Raw genomic sequence first — 18,705 nt, forward strand, 5'->3', positions numbered from 1 at the left:
ACCGACCTAGTCTCTCTCGTTCTCTTTGTCACTCACATGCTTGCATACTCTTTTGGTCACTCATACGACTTTTGGTCATTGCAAACTCCCTAGGCACTCATGATTGCAAACTCTTTAGGTTACTCGTATGACTGCAAACTCTTTAGGTTACTCGTATGACTGCAAACTTTCTTGGTCACTCTTTTGATCACTCACTGACCTTGTCCCTCGCTATCTAGATCACTCTTTCTGTCATTCAAATGTTTACACATTCTTTTGGTCACTCATATAATTGCAATCTCTCTAGGTCACTCGTATGACTGCGAACACTAGGTCACTCTTTTTGTCATTCCCATGTTTGCGCACTCATGATTGCAAACTGTTTGCCACTCTTTTGGTCGCTCATTCTCTAGGCCACTCTTTTGGTCACTCACTCTCTAGGTCACTCTTATTGTCACTCACATGCTTGAAAATTCTCTGAATCACTCGTTTGGTCACTCCCTTACCTAGTTCCTCTCGCGGATTTATGGTTCGTTCACCTCTGGGGTGCAATAGCCCAGCTCGATAAGATACTCACCTAAAGTACCTTTTTAGAGGGTCGCGATTTCGGTACCCGGTTCGTCCTTGTCAGAATCTTTCCTGACACGGGTACAACAGAAACTTCTACATGACCACAGAAAAGATTGCTACCGCAGAGAGTCCCACATCGAGGGATTACCGCACCAACCTCTCGGTGAGTATAAAAAACAAGCATGCCGTTCGGAATCGGCAATAAATTGTAGGTCCCGGTCTAATTAGCCCTCGTGTGCAGAAAAAGACCGTGGTGTGACAAAAATGATCAAATGATCGTTCACCTCTGGGCAAAAAAAATCCTCCTTTCTCTACTAATTTTCCTTGACCCACTCATTCCTGAGAATCGCCGCCCCCTCCGAACTTGCCATACTGGGGCCCAATATGACAAGTTACTGGGTTAAGGCTAGTTACAAGTACTGGGCTGAGGCTCAGTATGGCTATATCCCGCTAAGGCCCAGTGTAAATACGCCTTTTTTAAAATTGATTAATTTTAGTTTTGTTTTGAAAACGAGAACATTTTTATCTGAAGCAGTGATTCCCAACGTGGGCGTTAACGCTCCCTTGGGGGCGATGGAAAGTTCCAGGGGGCGGTAGAAGCTAAGGGTATAACATAGGATCCTGTGGGTTAGATTGCGTTGAGGGGCGATGGGAGAAAAAAATTTCTGAAAAAGGGGGCGATGGGACAAAAAAGGTTGGGAAACTATGATCTAAAGCAAACATTCCAGACATACGGGCTACATGGCCACTCCCATCATAACACATGTTGAGGACGTTTCTTAGAATTTCTGTGACAGACGAAAAATAGAGACCAAATCGAGAGACTGTATCACACAAACGCTGCCGGTTTAAATCTTTATCTCTGTTGGTTTAAATCAGAATTCAAGGCCTGATACGACTCGCCGGACATGGCACATGTAGGAAGTGGATACGGATCCTTTAAATAACTTGAAAGCTCTATACAGATGGCATTTATGACCACAAATTGGCGTTAAGACGTAATTTAAACCACAGAAACTACAAACTAGACATAGACTTGTCTGTTTTTTGATATGAGTTGTTAGAAAGATTTTTTTTTTTTTCTTATTTACGTTTTCCAAAGGAAATGGGACAGAGAATGTTTTCCCAGAATGCAATCGTATCTCATGAGCTAAAAATTGCGAGACGTCAAAAGTCAAGGTGAAAAGCAAAAAAAATTCACAACAAAATTGTTTCAGTTTTTCTCTATTTGCTGAGATCTTCCCGTTCCGAAGGTCCATAGCCTTGACCTACGAACTCGGCTGGTTTGTTTGTGACCGAATTTACAGACCACACTGGTTCAAAACAAAAAAGAAAGATAATGTTTCAACTTAGATAGGGATGGAGACGAACTTTGTAAAATATTTAAGCCATTTTTAAGGGCGAAAGAACTTTTAGGTTTATTATCTCCTCCTCTTTTGTCGTGGTTTTTGACCTTGAACATGAACCTGAAAAGTTTTTTTTTTTTCGGGGTTAGAAACCCCCCTGGATTTCCTCTTGAGAAGGGCAGGAAACTGGTTATAAGAAGTTCACCTGGGAACAGATGGTGCCCTCCACAGGTAATATACATACATACAAAGTATGAGGAAAGGGCAAGGCCTATAAATTCAGAGATTTCACTCTCTCTCTCAATGTATACTTTGCCATGCATGGTATTCCTATCTATCATCGTGTGGGGACCAGTTTTGTGGAGAAAAAAAAATGAGCGAGGAAAGTACGCTTTCACTTTCGTACATGTATGAACAAGACTTTGGACGTGAAAGGGGCCCCATGGGCGTCGTCTAGTTCCAAGAATTTCCGGTTAGGGGGTACTAGCTTTTTTTTTTGTTCCTAGTGTGTGTGTGTAACGCACTTTTACTTTTTATTTTATATGAACGAGAGAGAGAGATGATAAAACATACGTTGTCCCTGTTGATACTCCATAGAAGAAACCCCCTTGAAATAGCCTCCTCATGGACTCATTCGTGTACTTACTTACCCCGCGGCATCTGGATGGATGGAATTGCGACGGTAGAATTATGTGATACAACTCGAGTTTTTTTTTTACTAACCTTTAAAAGTTTGAGAAATCTCTCCGGAAAAAATTTGGAGTCCTGAAAAGAGTTTTTTGGTGTTTGTTGATGTTAATAATTTTCTGACAATAAAAATATTCAGATTATAGCGAAATTCGTGAATAGTGGTAATAAGAACCGACTCGAAGCAGCGATTTTTTTTTTTTTTGAGGTTACAATACTATAACTATAAGCAGTGCTGTCATAACGCATGGGCCCACCTGGGCACTGCCCGGGTGTCACAAAAGTGAGATCTGGTTGAAATTTTCGAGAGTAAGAATATAAACTTGCCTGGTAAGGCGTTAGAAAAATCACTTGGCCCGTGATGCTCGTAAGACGGCCCTGCCTATAAGACAATAATTGTTTTTTAAATAATACTCGAGGCAATGCGAATGCTTTTTTTAAAAAGCTTTAGGGAATGAAAATGCTTTTTAAACAATATCTGGAATAACAATGATTTTCAAATTTAGTCTTCAAAAATTAGAATGTTAAACAATGTTTAGGGAGTGTAAAAATGTATTTTTTAAACCATGGTTGGGGTGCAACAATGTCTTTTTTTAAACCATGGTTAGGGTGCAACAATATCTTTTTTAAATCATGGTTAGGGTACAACAATATCTTTTTTTAAACCATGGTCGCAGTGCAACAATGTCTTTTTAAACAATAGTGTGGGTGCAACAATATCATTTTATACAGTGCTTGAATGTTTGCGTTGCAAAAATGTATTTTTTAAACAATATCTGGGGCGCAAGAATGTCTTTTTAAAACGTAAAGTGTGGGCAGTGCCGTCTTAACGCGTGGGCCCACCCGGGCACTGCCCGGGGGGGAGGGGCTTCAAGAGAAAAGGGGCCTCACAAAAGTGAGATCTGGTTGAAATTTTCTAGAATTTGCCAGTAGGGCCTCGGAAAAACCACTTGGCCCGGGGGCCCATGATGCTCTTAAGACGGCCCTGAGTGTGGGTGCAACAATATTTTTTAAACAATAGTTGGGGTGCAACAATGTCTTTTGGAAAAGCAGTGTAGGTGCAGTAATGTCTTTTAAAAAAGTAGTGTGGGTGCAACAATGTCTTTTTAAAAAGTAATGTGGGTGCAGTAATGTCTTTTCAAAAAGTAGTGTGGGTGCAACAATCGGACAGCAGGTGCACAAGAATGGTGGACAATGATGCTTTTCGAGTAAATGTTCGGGATTACAGTTGTTTGAAACAGTATTTTGAACAACAAAAGTGGCTTTTTGAAAAGTATTTGAAACGACGAATCAGACGAATCATATTCCATATGCTAATAGCTGCAATTATGGTGACCAAACTGGTTTGCTTGGGTACTATCTTTATAATTTGGCTCATGCTTTCACACAGTCTGGAATATTAAATGGCTTGAAATACAAATTATTTCTTTTCAAATCGAAAATTCATTTAATGTTAATGTTCATGTCATTTCTGGATACAGAAGCGCGAATTCACACCTTTTCCAATTCTTCCAACGCAATCATTGAAAAAACTCATTGAGTTGATTGAGTAATGATCCAGTTTATAAATGCATTCAGGAATCCATTATCGAATATCGGGCACACGGTGTTTTAAGTGCTACTACTGGGGTCAAGGTCTTTAGGACGCTGACCTTGTTCGGATTTGGAACTCAACTTTGCCAAAACACAAGGTTTGAAGGGGAGGAGGGGGGGACTCAATTAAAGAAATCGATACGAAATAGACCGATAACATACACCCAGGAGCGTCATATCGAGAGTGAGTACGAGTGAGGGCATTCAGTATGTCAAATGCAAAATGAGTACATGTTCTTATGCACGTTGTCACTGGAACGCAAGTGCGGATCTAGGGTGATGTGTTAGGAGGGGCGATATATTGTTTAGGTTCGTTGAATTGCCCGGTATTTAACAGGACAGATAAATTAATGAAGCTGAGGTAGACATCTTCAGCGGTTAATGTAGTGGAGTCAACTCGTTAAAATGAGAATTCAAAATCAATGAAGGAAGCTGTTTCCAAATTATTGAAAATATTAGTGAGAGAAATGATGGTTCGTTGAATTGCCCCATATTTTGAGGGACAGATCAATTTATTCCTCATTTTTTGGCTCTTGGGAAGGGCGATTGCTCCATCCCCCCCCCCCCTCCTGGATCCGCGTATACTCGGACGTCACAAAACAGAAACAGAAAAGTTTGAACATGAGGAGTATGAGCTTTTGAACAGCATTGCGAGTTTGTGATCAGAGACCTGGGTTCAGGGCTGAGTCAAACTGGGACCGCCCCCACCCCCCTTCATCTCCAATATTATTTGTAGAGTTTCAATGAACCTGAATTTTGAAAAATTCTTGATGTTCATCATTTCTTTCACTAATATTTTCAATCATTTGGAAACAACTTCCTTCATTGATTTTGAATTCTCATTAATTTTTATCGAGTTGGCTCATAGTTTTGTCTGATTTTGAAATAAATTGAACTAACAAGTTTTACGGTAAGTTTCAATGTTGGGCATACTCTATACGCCGAAGGAACGTTGAAACGATGAATCGTCTCGAGCTGCCAATATCTGGAGTCTCATGCATGGGGGCCCCATCCAGACATGACCCGGTGGCCTCATGTCCGTAAGGAATATATACATGATGGATCTGGTACGATGATTTTCGAGAGTAAGTTTTTGTACAATTATGTAACCTGTTACTCCTAGGTAAGTACTCCCCACCCCCAAAACATCACTTTCTTCCAGGCCCATGACATTAAGACGGCCCTACACAGAACACCCACATGAGGCAAGCTCACTGAACTCCAGCCAGAGGGTCCGAAGACGCTCAAGAATGAAGTTAAGATATCAGATAAGTCAAAGTCATGAGGGGGGGCCTTGGAAAAAAAAAATGGTCTGAAGGGGGGCCATTGACGAAATAAAGGTAAGAAACACTGAGCTAGATTTTCCGAAGTAATTATTTAATTTAAAATCAATAAATACTTCAATAATGTAAATAATTCACAATATAAACTAATTCATTTTGGCAGGTACAACTATATGAAACATAATTATTTGTCCAGAACCAAATAAAAAAAATATTATATTAAACCAATATTTGACTGCATTAAATTTCTCTATGATTGGGGTTAACTGTTATAAATTTCATAAAAATTAGAACTTAATGAATTTTTCCAAAAGAAGAGATAAACATGCTGTACTAAAATACGCATCAATTCAGAAATTAGTGTTTTAAGTCAAAAGCAAGTAACGTTAGTGAAAACATTTTTTTTTTCTTTTGGCATGCGCATTATTCGAAACTGAAACTATTGAACATGTCCAGATACCCTGCTATGAAGCTCGGTACAATTGGCTACCTTATTTGTTTTAGCTCTACAATAAGCAGGAAAAAACACCTTGTAATGATGAATGCCTGAACTCTTTGATTGAAGAGTTCAACAAAATTTTTTCCAAAATGTAATTTAGACAAGAACCAAACGTATTTCGGAATTATGTGGAGTCCCTTCCTTGATAGAGAAAGACAATATAAAGCATTAAAAATGAAATAGGAAAACAAAAACAAAACACCCCCTGTGTGATTATCATCATCATCACCTATAATCATGAAAATTAGACTGAGGGCAATCGATCCATTACGCGAACGTGTTGAAAATTCAAACCCTTCCATTTTGAGGGCAATTGACTGAACCCCACGCTTATATGCCATCAAGCAGCTAATTACTAACCAACTAGACTTTTTACTTGAAGACCATGTTGAAGCATGGAACTTCATCACAATTTTGAATTGGAATTTTATTTAATTTTGGTGAAATTTCCTGAATTCCAGGTGCACAGGCTTACGATTCTGTTTCAATAGCGATGTTTCAAACCTGGTCTACGCAGGGCCGCTTTTAGGGGTGTACGACCAAAGCGGTCGCACCGGACCCCGCGTTTACGATAACAATAAGTTCTTTCATGAATTCTCAATTTTCATCAATTCTGGAATTCTGCATTTTCATCTAGAAATAAATAATTATTTCTTCATTTATTTTGAATAATTCAAAGTAAATGAAAGAAATAATTTTATACAATATTAAATTAATTATTATTAATTTATTATTATTATTAATTATATACTATATTAAATTATTATTGAATATAGTAATATAAACTTAAAATATTAAGAAATTAATAATAATTTTTCATCAGTTCTCGAATTATTTAATTCATTTATTGTGAATCCCGCTTATAACGTTTTCCAAAAAACCGTCATGAAAAAACGTTTTAAGAAAGAAAACGCTTTAAACGGGAAATCTTAATGAGAATTAGAGTTGACACACCATGAAAATAAGTCGTAATAAGCGGAAAAACATTTTAAGTGAAAGCGTATAAGAGCTGGATCGACTGTATTCTGAATGTTCTGAATATATATTCAGTTCTAGAATTATGTCTTGCATTTGTTCTGAATTTTCGTGATTTTCATTTTCTAAATTTTAGATTCCTATCTTACACAAAATACATATGAAATGGGTGCTATGGGAGCACACACCGAACTATTTTCGCACCGGGCCCCGCGTCTGGGATACCCGGATGGGGATGCATCTCGTGCTGAGTCCAGGTATTTCATACGTGCTCGTTTTATTGATGCCACATGACACCCCGGAAGACTTTTCTATAATTAACAAAACGGGGGAAGAGAAAAGTGAAAGCAAGGCCAATATATTAGTAAACTTATTCACTTCCTGTATATATATATACAGCATTTTCTTTTTGTTCCTAACGCCCATTCAAGAAGATTATAAAGAAGCCTTTTTCTTCGGGTCAGAAAAAAAACACAACAGAAAACCACTAATTATTTGGACATCATTATTTTATGCTATGGAATATCCTCACCCTCTTAACATCTACTCTCAAATAATAATAAGTAACGCCCGTGAAGAATCCCAAGAGGAAAAAAAATGAAATAAAATACAAACATATTAATAGCCAAAAAATATGATTCAAATCTCGTAAAACCTGTTATTTTTATTGTTTTGAAACTTTGAAGAAAAAATAAATAAATATAAACTCGTCACAAAGAGAAAAATGTATGCAAATATCATGCACCGACCTTGAATACATACTGTGTGTGTGAGAGAGACACAGTGAGAAGAAAAAAAATTATTATGTAGGCAATATGTACTTATGTTTTGTATTTACATACAATGATGTCTGTCGCGTTCTCTCTTCATACTTCCTCTTCCTGTTTCTGTTAAATGTCATTCATCATTTATCAGGGTCGAGGATATATTTAAAATGGAAATGGTTGATTGATGTTGGTCTGTGTGTGTTGATGTTATATCATAGTCGTTTTTTGTTTTTTTAAGTGTATAATTTTTTGCTTAAATTACTGCTTGTCGTTTTAATGATTCCGATTGCGTATTGGTTTGATGGATAATGAACACTTTTATAAGGATGGATGAGATGGTTCCCTGATTGTTTTGGATGGTTGTGTTTCCCAGAGAGTATGGCCTGACTTTTCTCATGGTTTTCACCAGGTGTAGATCTATGGGGTGGGGGAGGGGGGAGATTGACCGAGCAAAATGCGATAGTTCACGAAAATTTCGGAACGTCTGTATGATAATATTACATTTTTTTCAATCAATCTGTTGAAAATTACCTGTTGAAATTCACTCAACGTTTTTCATTAAATAACAAAGTCAAGAGAACTTCGACTAAGAAACGAAAACGACTCAAAAGAGTTGGCGCGGAGGGAAAAAAAAAAGCGGAACTATCCCAGACAATTCAGGACAAAATACGGGATGTATGGTCACTTTATTCAGAGTGACAAATTTTTTTTTTCTTAGTAATTTGTAAAATCACCCCTCCCAACAGCGAGCTCTAGATCCGCCCACATGCCACTGACTCTCACTAGTAGTGAGCCACAGAGCCGGTTAAGAACAAAACGGGTCCCCCAGGCCAAGTGAGTTTTATGAGGCCCTACCTCGCTAAAAAATGCACACCTACAAATTTACATGCTTACTCTCGAAAATTTGAATTAAATAACACTTTTTTGAGGACCCCTTTATTTCCCCCCCCCCCCCGGGTGCGCCCATGCGTTAAGGCGGCGTTGGCTAACCTGGACGATGTGTCAGAACGGGTGAAGCTTACGCGTCCCGTTCCTTATGGGACAGAATCATTTTTTTCCCACTCATCGTTTGGGTGAAAATATTTACTGCCAATTTCTTTTTTTAGAGAGAGAGAGCTTTATCGGTCTTGATCAAAAAAAGAAATTCAATTGGCAAAATTTTTACTTTTCTCTGCTATACCGAAAAAAAATTTGTCTCGTAACAATCGAATTAAAATTCATCCAGGTGATTGAAATTAAATTTTTGTCACTTTTTTACGTGCTGAAAAGCAACCAAGTCTCAGAATTCTTCGAGACCCGAAAACGTGTGAAAAGTGACAAAAATAAAGTATTTCAATCACCGATATCTCGGTGAATTTTCATCGCAATATAACAGAGAAAGACGCAAAACTAACTAATATACATTTTCTTGATTAGGGGCAGTATAGAAATGTTAATATTTTTTTGCATTTTTTTCCCCAGATAATAATTTTTGGGAGGTTCAATTGCACCACGGAAAAAATCTGCTCTATTTTTCCTCCCGTACTTTATTTGAATTTTAAAACAAAAGTTTTGTCCATTTCGGACACGTGTATTTTGGCAAGCATTATTTAGTTTTCAGAGAGTATGGTCTAAAAAAATCTATAAATCTATTTAAGGGGTCTCCTACCTTTTTTAATATGCTAAAAAAACTTTTTTGTATGGAAATATTATTTAAAATATTATTTATCAGTTAATTTATTTCAAATTTTTACCACATATATTTAATTGTGTATGTTATATTATGCCAGTTCAAAATCGTACACATATCTCCAATACTCAATTTTTTACAAATTTTGAAAAAAAAAAATCATTAAAAACAGTTTTATACATGATAAAATTGCACGAAATCAATAGAATTGAATAAAAAAAATCATTTAAATAAAGAAAACTGCTCAGTTTATAAAATGATGAAAAGATTAAGAGTTTATCTACTTAATCTTAATTAAGAGTTTATCTACTTAATCTTAATTAAGAGTTTATCTACTTAATCTTATTCAAAATTAAATTTTTAATTTTAATAATTAAAAAAAATCGATAACCAGCAGAGTATTTGTGAATCTATCTACAATCTTTTTCGTCATTTTATGAACTGAACAATTCATTTTGAATCAATTTTTATTCAATTTCATTAATGTCATGTTATTTTATCATGCGGGCAAGCTGTTTTTAATGCTTTTTTTTTCTTCAAAATCTGTAAAAAACCAAGTATTGGAGATATGTAAAATTTTGTACTTTATGCATAAGGTAGCACGCGCAATCAAATATATGTGGTTAAAATTGGAAATAAATTAACCGATAAATAATATTTCTACATAAGAAAGTTTTTTACCATGTTAACCCACTTTTGAATGACGTCAAATTTGCGCAACACTTCGTAGAAAAAAAAAATTTCACATACTTTTCATTAAAATTATTGTATGAAATGAACATTTTTTGGAACTGAAAAGTCTAGTGAGTGTAATAGTGTTTTTAAAAATTTATTTACATTGAAATTTGATTTTTCAAAAATGAAATTTTCAGAGATTTTATTCTGATTTTCTTTCTGAATTATTATTAGTTTTGCTTCACCATGAACAGAAATAAATGTTTTAAAAATAGAAAAAAAATTTCCCAAATTTTTCTTGTCTGATGGTGGTACACGAGGTTTTCCAAAATTATAATTATTATTTTGATTAAACTAAGATAATTAATTTATACTTATTAGAAAGTTAATTTGAAATTTACATTAATTACAAAATAAAATCATGCTAAATTGATGTCTAATTTTTTGAAAAACTTTCAAAATATGCTATTTAAGTAACCGGTCGTCATAAAAAAAAAATTTGTGCGATTTGGTCACGAATTGTGAGAGCGGCCAAAACCAGAAATAGGTTTTAAAAGGTGTTCTCTTAAATTTGTGCTCAGATGGCAAAACGTAATTAGTCACTTTTTCAAAATTTCGCGGGGGGCCAAATTTGTAAACAATATTTTGCAAAAATGTGATACTATGGCTTTTTGACTTACTGCAATTTGCCTCCGTTGATTCCTCATATGCCGAAAGAGATGGACGAAATTTTGTCACCTTCCAAAATCTTGACGAAAGAGACACCAGAATGCGAAACACCTGAATTTTTTGGGAAAAGTGACTTTTGTGACATTTTGCCATCTGACCACAGAAATATTCTCCACTAAAGCCCGGTTGTCTATTTTCTTATTAGCTTATTAAAGATAAGTGTCTCTCTTTCTTTTAACGCCACCTATGTTTAGATGCCCTTTTGAATTCGGTGCAATATTTAGGTGCACTTAAACCAAATGGTAGTATGCATAAGAGGGCTAACAATGTTTTACAATAATAATAATTTTCAATAGTTTTCTGATGAAATCATGAATCATATTAATCTGATGGTGTTATTTATCCTACACAGTAATCTGATCAAAATTTGATCAGAATCGGGCAATGACCTGATCAAGTTGTTTATTCTTGATATGGATGTTTGATCCATAACTCCCTCAAATAACGGAACGCTGACAAGGTTTCAGCTCAAGTGCCTATCAGGATTCTATTCCCCACTCCCCCAATTATTTCATCCTTTTTAAATTTATAGATCAGTGATGGGCAAACTTTTTAGGAGCGGGCTAAAAAGCAAAACGAAAAAAAGTTTTTCGGGCTGAACATATTCGGACATTGATTCATAATTGGAATTTTCATGCTTGGAAATGAAGTGGAGAGATGCGTTGTATAATTTGAAGACTGCAGCGGTTTCGTTGTAAATGAAACACAATGGTTTATCCTTTACAACTGTGAAAAAATGCACAAGTATATTTTTCTAGCTTTAAGCATATTCATTGTATGTCTGTTTCATTTTTTCTTCTTTTTTTTGCATATGCAAAAGTTTTTGAATCAATTTCTATTTAAATTCTCAAAATTACAGGTTTGGCGAAAAGTTAGTAGAAACTTCAAGAATTCATAAAAACCGGAAAAATAATCGAAATAAAAAAACGGTTTGCAAGGTTAGCATCTCTAGGTCACGGGAGTGTTTTAAGACAGGGAAAAAACCCCAAAACAGCCGATAGGTGGCGCTGACGTTAAAGAAAAGATACGCAAATTAACGAACAGAATGCCTCCAAATCGTTCGTTACAGCAGTATTTGTTCCACATGACCACCACCACCACAGGGAATAACACATTACAAGCGAGTCACAAATCCAGCAACGGCAGAGTGCAGCAGGTCCGGATGTTTACAGGAAACCTCGGTGGATCGCATCTTTCAGTTCCGACAGATTGTCAACAGAAATATCTTTGAGGAAAAAATCAGTGTTATCTGACATTAAGACATCAAGAATGTTTTCCATAAGTGTTGTGTCTAATCGGCAATATCGTCGAAAAATGCCTCGACTTAAGAATAGCTGATTAGATTTCCGCGTCCGTCTTTCAACGAATGGAATTTTCTCGGGCTAAGGGGCCGTCGTAACTTCGAGTGTCTACTCGATGTTTTTCTAACACAAGTCACAATGACTGCCCTACTGCCAACCAGGGAGGACTAGACACGATCGATCAGTCCCAGCAAGTCAACCCGAGTCAGTCTAAAATTAACGTCAATCTTACCTCTACGGTCAAGCAAATACCTCCTGGATACATATCTGTAGGAGGTATTGGTGAAGCCCGGTAATAATAGTTTTGATACTGTACTGTTCGTTGCTGTCAGTTCCAACTAAGGAAAGGAACGCGAACTCGTGTCGTCCTCAATCTTCGAACAAAAAAAACTAGTTTTGCCGCTCCAAGCGATGTCTAATTGCTTAAAAAAATCATATAGGGAACGCGATTGGTCGTAACGGTAATACTGATTTCACACTTGTGCTCAAAGATGGCGGAGGAGTCAGCCCTGGGATTTCAAAGAACCCTAGTTTTGCAAAAAAAAAAAAAAACCCTGATGATGTCAATCACAGGCGTTGGTGAAACGTCGAGTGTATACTGACACTCATGACAGGCCACGTTAACTGGAGAAAATCTTATTGTCAAAAAATTCTAATTTTTGCTAATCATAGGCGTACTCAGGATTTTCTGAGAGATGGAGAATTTTCATAATTTTTTTCTTCCTTGGGAGGAATTCGTTTCTCTACTGCAAAAAAGAAAAACAACACTAAAAATCTTCACCCAAAGGGGGGGGGGAGGAGCTTGCGTACGCCAGTGTTGCTGCTAATGATCTGATTAAAATGATTCATCTTCAGACGATACAATCGGATCAATGATTTATACAAAAAATAACTTTCTTTGACAGTGTATCTGTTACTGGCAAAGTCCGAAGTGCGGTCAATTCGAAAATTGGCCAAGAGTTTTGGCCGAAGTCCGAATTATTTCTGGAATTCGGACTTTGGCCGGCCATTTCATAAAGTGGCCGCAGATCCCTGGCCAAAGCTCGATGTGCTGATGTAAGAAACGGCCCGGTAGGAGGCAAATCCGTTTTTTTTTTTTTTTTTTTTGGAATCGCCAACGTGTTATACATGCCAATATATAGCAGCTATATTTAATTAGCTCCATGTAACGAGAGAAAAAGCGAAATTTGAGAGGAAAAAAACAAAAATAATTATATAAAAACAGTTTTTTCTCTGTCAAATTTTGGAGAAAAAAATGATTACAGCATCGTAACTATACGGTTTAATGGGTTGCCATAAATAACGTGGACGTAATTGTCACGAAAAAATATACGCCAACTTGACGACGATCCCGAATCATGTCTTTTGTTATCGGACTTCGGTTAGGGATCACCGGTCAATTCGCGAACTGGCCGGTCAATGTCCGAAAATTGGTGAATTGGTTAATTTTGGGCTTCGGCAATAACATAACAAAATATTTTGACAAAATGCATCTAGCAAAAAAAGAGAGGACCCCCCCCCCCCCCTCCCCAACAAACAACGATTTCTTACCACTATTACACGTTTACAGAATTTGTTTTTTCTTCGAAAATATATGCTGCAATAATTTTTTCGATTTTCATTTTCTGGGAAAGATTTAAAAAAGTTACCATAAAAAATTATGTATATAACAACACTGCGCATTATTGTGGCCACAAGTTAAAAAAATGTTTCAACAAAAATTTAATTTATGCTTCAACGAAATGAAAGTGTTTTCACTTCATCATATCTATCTTTGAAGCAAAAAATTAATTTCCATAAAAGACAAAATATTGAAAATGTTCAGGGTTAATCCCTATGTTACTGGACCGCCTTTACCAGACACGGGACCCGGTGAAAAAATAATAGCCGGGCTACAGGCGTCAATAATTTCGGCCCCCTCCCCCCTTAGCCCCCGATTTTATATACAAAGTTTTCAGGAATGATGAAAAATATCTATACAAAAAAATATAGACAATATTAAATGTAAACTAACAAAAAGTTTCGAACCGAAGGGAATTTTAAATTGATGAAAAATATAATTGTTTCAAAACCAATTGAAATTAGGACCCATTGAAAGAAATTGCCTGAGAAGTAATGGGAGTTTAGAATCGATGAATTTGAAAATAAGATAAATAATTGATTGAGATAATTCCAGCACCCACGAAAATTCAGAATGAATAAAAGGAAATATTTTTAGAATATTGATCAGGATTCTAAAAAGAATGAAAGTTCAGAATTCCAGAATTGATGAAAATTCCCCGCATTTATGAAAGAAACAAATCCAAAATTGGTAGAAATTCAGAATTAAATTAAATTGTAGGATTCCAGAATTATTTATTTTTTTATATGAAAAAACAACAATGTGTGCCCAGCAATGCCCAGGTTTTCTTCGATTGCTGAGAGGGTTGAAAAAGTATCAAACCATTATAAAGGAATGAACTATAATACTGGGGTAGCGACAAACCATTGTTAAGGCATGTGCTTGTCTAAAACCCATTGTTAGGGAACCATGGTAACCAACGTAAGCATTCCGAAAATGACTGTTGGTTATCCAGGAACCACTGTTGCCCGACGGTTTTACGCCCATTTCGGGCATTTGCCCAGCTCTAATTTAAAGTAGCCTATGGTTCAATCCCTGTCCTGTTTGGTATATATGCAAAATCTGGCGACGATCGGTCTAAAATTGTAGATTTCGTTTGAAGGACAAACATACAATGCTTTCTTAAGTATTTATATATAACATGTAGAATTTATGGAAGAAATTATCGTAAGCCGTGAGTGCGGGGACTGGTGCGATGGCACCTGTTGCACACCCCTAAGGGCGGCTTTGCTGTGTTATGCATCTTAGGAGAATAAATATTTTATCAGATATCGGAATGACCTTTTAAGTATGGGCACCCCTCCACATCCTGAATCAGGGCCCCATGTGCAGGTTTTTTTACGAGCCCCCTTCATCGTGAATTTATATCGGGAGAAAACAAGGGAATATTATGATGAGAATCGTCCCGGGCGCCAGGGCTGCAGTCCTGTCAGCTCCATCCTTGTGAGGGGGAGGGGGCATGCCTTTGAGCATCTCCAGACACATTTTCCCACATCATCATTCTCATGTTTACGATCACAGATTAAGTCGTGATACCAGAAATACGTTCACCAAGAGGTCATTCACATAAGCATTCTTTCTCTATCTCTCGGCCTTTTCTAATTTCCTAAATTCAATTTTTATTGAATTTATGAAAAATGCATTCCTGTTTAGAATCATGTTCATATTAGAATTTCTGGTCAGGGAGTCCTGGAATGAATCTTGCTTTTTTTTTCACTCTAAAAATTTATTATAGAGAGGAGGGCTCCAAATTGAACCTTGATCCATTTTGGACTACGGCTATTATGTTTAGTGCATTCATGTGCCGCAATGAAAGTCCAAATAATGTTAAATCTACGCAATTTGAGAAGAAAATAATCCGCCCCCCCCCCCTCCCGGTTTATTACATGAACGGGAATCGAAATATTGGCAAATGCTAGTTTTTCATTCACAAAGGATAAAATATTCATCTTCCGGGAAGATTGAGCTGAACTTCGACTAACATTTTAAACACGAAATAATATAATTTACGCGGCTAATTAAACTACCGTTTGAATTTAAAATTTACGATAAAATCAATTTTTTTTTAAACATTTGGAGTAAAAACTCTGAATTGTAATACGCTATAGATTTATTGCAGCGGTATATATGTTTAAATTTTTTTTGCCTCAGATAGATATTGAAATTTATAAATGCGATTATAATTAATTGATCATAAACACATAATTGATAGCATCTTAATGATTGGGCGTTCATAAATCATCAAATATATTTATTCAGCCCGGATTTTTCGGTACATTTTCTCTCATCTCTAAAATATTTCATTTCATTTTTTTATTATTGGCACTTGGATTTAGTGTGTTTTTACGTTTATTTATTTATTTTTTACTGCAGTTGGAATGCGGGAGGCCCCAAATTCATTAACACCATTCATAATAAGTTATAATAAAAAAATTATTAATTGATTGCTTCGTAATTTTTTAGTAATTCTTCTTTAATAAAATAAAATGAGTCATTGAGCATGATAAATATGTTATGACGTCAATCCCAATCGTTATAAGCTCACTTTTTTTTATAAGCCGCGTTCTTTTTCGTAAAGGAGAATCCAATATCTTTAATCAGACAAATTTCTAATCCCCATAGGTGTCGGATAACCGAGTTATCAAGAATTCTCTAAACTCGAGGTCTAGGTCAAGTCAAAACTGATTTCGTAAGATACGATTATTCATTTCAGGAGAAAGATTTTTAAAAATTACATGTAACTTAACGATACTTTTAAATATGATTGTACGATTTTCTGGATAAAATCCTAGTATTAGTTTAGAGATATAATCGGAAATAGATATATTTTTTTTAATGGAAACATATCTTTTTAAGGTTAATAAACTTCATCTCTCACCTCGCATCTTTGGCGATACATTTCAAGCCGAGATACGTCATCGTCCAACCTCCCATAACGCTGTAGTACACAAGGAATGCTGCCAGAAACACCGGACCCTGTCCGCAGAGATTGGCTTTCCACAAGAATGCGAGAATCGCTCCTAAAATCACTTTGCGGTAATGGAAAAGCTCGGTGAAAATTTTCTCGCCAGGGATGACTTTTGGTTTCATATTTTTCTTTTCTCTTTCTTATTATTGTTGTTGTTGTCGTCACAGCATGGACTCGGTTTTTTTTCTCTCTCTCTCTTCTAGTAGTTAATAGTCAGTCAGTCAAGTTCAGGGACCCTGAATGATGATGATCATCAGGTCGCGCGGAAGAGCTCGCAAACAGCACGCACACAACGCACAATTTTTAGGGGAACGTATAACATATGAAAGAAGAAAAAAATTTAAAGTAAGACCCCAAAAACAAATTGGGTCCGGCTGATTCGCCGGCTTTGTGTATATTTTTTACTCCCTCTTTCACTCTCTCTGATAGAGAGAGATAAAGATAGTGAAAGAGAGGGAGGAAAAAAAAAAACTATTTCTCTGATCATATCCCTGAGTCAAGGTGACGCCCACTGTGAGACTTCGACCAATCCGGATCAAGATTAATGGCTGAAAAAAAAATTATTATATATATTTTTTTAAATAAGAAATTGAGGGAAAAAGTAGGTGAAAAGATTATTATTTTTTTTTTAAACCGTGAAAAATGTCTTTTTCCACAATGTGTGGATTTTCTTGATGCTTCTGAAATAATTTGGAAAATTAAAATTCAAGTCAACATCATTGAATTAGTACTTTAATTCAATAGAACTTATTTTCTCCAACATTTGCGGCTCGAAGGTTATTCGAAGAAACGTTGAGAGAATGAATGTTATAATCGAATCCACAAGTTCTGTCTTTCTTTTATAAAGTAATTAATACAAAGTTTTAGATTTCATTGGAAATTTATAAAATGTATTCTGTAGTTCTCAGTAGGACCCCCCCCCCAGTGTAGTTTTTTTTTTAAATTTAACTAGGGTGTGGGAATCGATTAAAGTTTTTAACTGGTTTAATCAAAAACTTTTAATCGGTTAATCGAATATTTTCAAATGCTACTCATTCATAACAAATGTAGTGCTGGAAACTATACAATATCAATTGATGCTATAAAAATATATTCTATTCAATACTCACGCATCTATATATCCACTGAATGGATGTAAACACATACAGAAATAGATTAAGAAATGAAGGCCGCGACCGCTGGAAGCTGTTTAATATCGTTCCCCCTTGCCAGAAACATGAATGTACACATCTCTAGAACCCTTGGAAAATTACTTTCGAATGTTTACTCTACCTATGTTACTCTAAGGAAGTTGTTCTACAATTTTCTGTGAAATGTGTTTCAATAGGAGATGCGTTTCTAGAGAAAAGCTTTTTTTTTTATTACTTATTTATTTATTTCAAATAATTACAAGAAAATGAAATATCATTCATATAGAAGTACAAAACAACCAAGGAGACTTTAGTCCCATACTGGTTGTTACAGTCAAAATGTTTGTGTATGTTAAGATTAGTATAATAAATTAAAATTCTTGACAGATAGAAAAATTATAATTAATGAAACAAAATTAGAAATATGTATTATAATGATAAGTGAAAAAAATAAACAACAGAAACAAAAGAAAATAACAGAAAGTTAGATAACAAAATAAGCGATCCTATCAGCTGATAAACCAAAAAGTAAAATTTTCACATTCATGTCTCTGGTATAAAAGGGACGATATAATATATCGTCCCTTTTATACCAGAGATAACATGTTCATCATATATTATATGATGAACATGTTTGTCATATTCTGGAATTTCTTGGAATAACTTGGATATTGTCGTTTTTTTTAATCGGTAATTTTAGAAATCATCACTATTTTTCGTTGAATTGACTTGTGTTTTCTCATGTCCAAAAAAATTTTGATCAAAATATTGATTCAAATATTTTTAAATACGGTCACTTATCTGAAATGTTATTTATACATAAGAACATAATTTAAGACATTTAGTAAAAAAAATCAAGTTTATATATAATTTAGCTTTCAATAAAAATTTTAATCGAATTTTGATCGGATTG

At 35.6% G+C, this 18,705-nt stretch overlaps 1 protein-coding gene across 1 annotated transcript in view; it reads right to left on the reverse strand.

Moving 5' to 3' along the window:
- The window catches only part of LOC149069133 (ecdysone 20-monooxygenase-like), a 39,196-nt gene extending 22,096 nt beyond the window's left edge, over positions 1 to 17,100 (reverse strand). Inside the window, exon 1 of the mRNA XM_089251371.1 lies at positions 16,573 to 17,100. Coding sequence (XP_089107497.1) covers positions 16,573 to 16,784 — 212 coding nt within the window. The 5' untranslated portion in view covers positions 16,785 to 17,100. The remainder of the gene's footprint in view (positions 1 to 16,572) is intronic.
- Positions 17,101 to 18,705: the final 1,605 nt, after the last annotated feature.

The sequence above is a fragment of the Pholcus phalangioides genome, unplaced genomic scaffold (genome assembly GCF_987345545.1).
Source record: "Pholcus phalangioides strain wild (caught in Gottingen) unplaced genomic scaffold, Ppha-v1.0 ptg000024l_1, whole genome shotgun sequence".
Classification (NCBI taxonomy): domain Eukaryota; kingdom Metazoa; phylum Arthropoda; class Arachnida; order Araneae; family Pholcidae; genus Pholcus; species Pholcus phalangioides.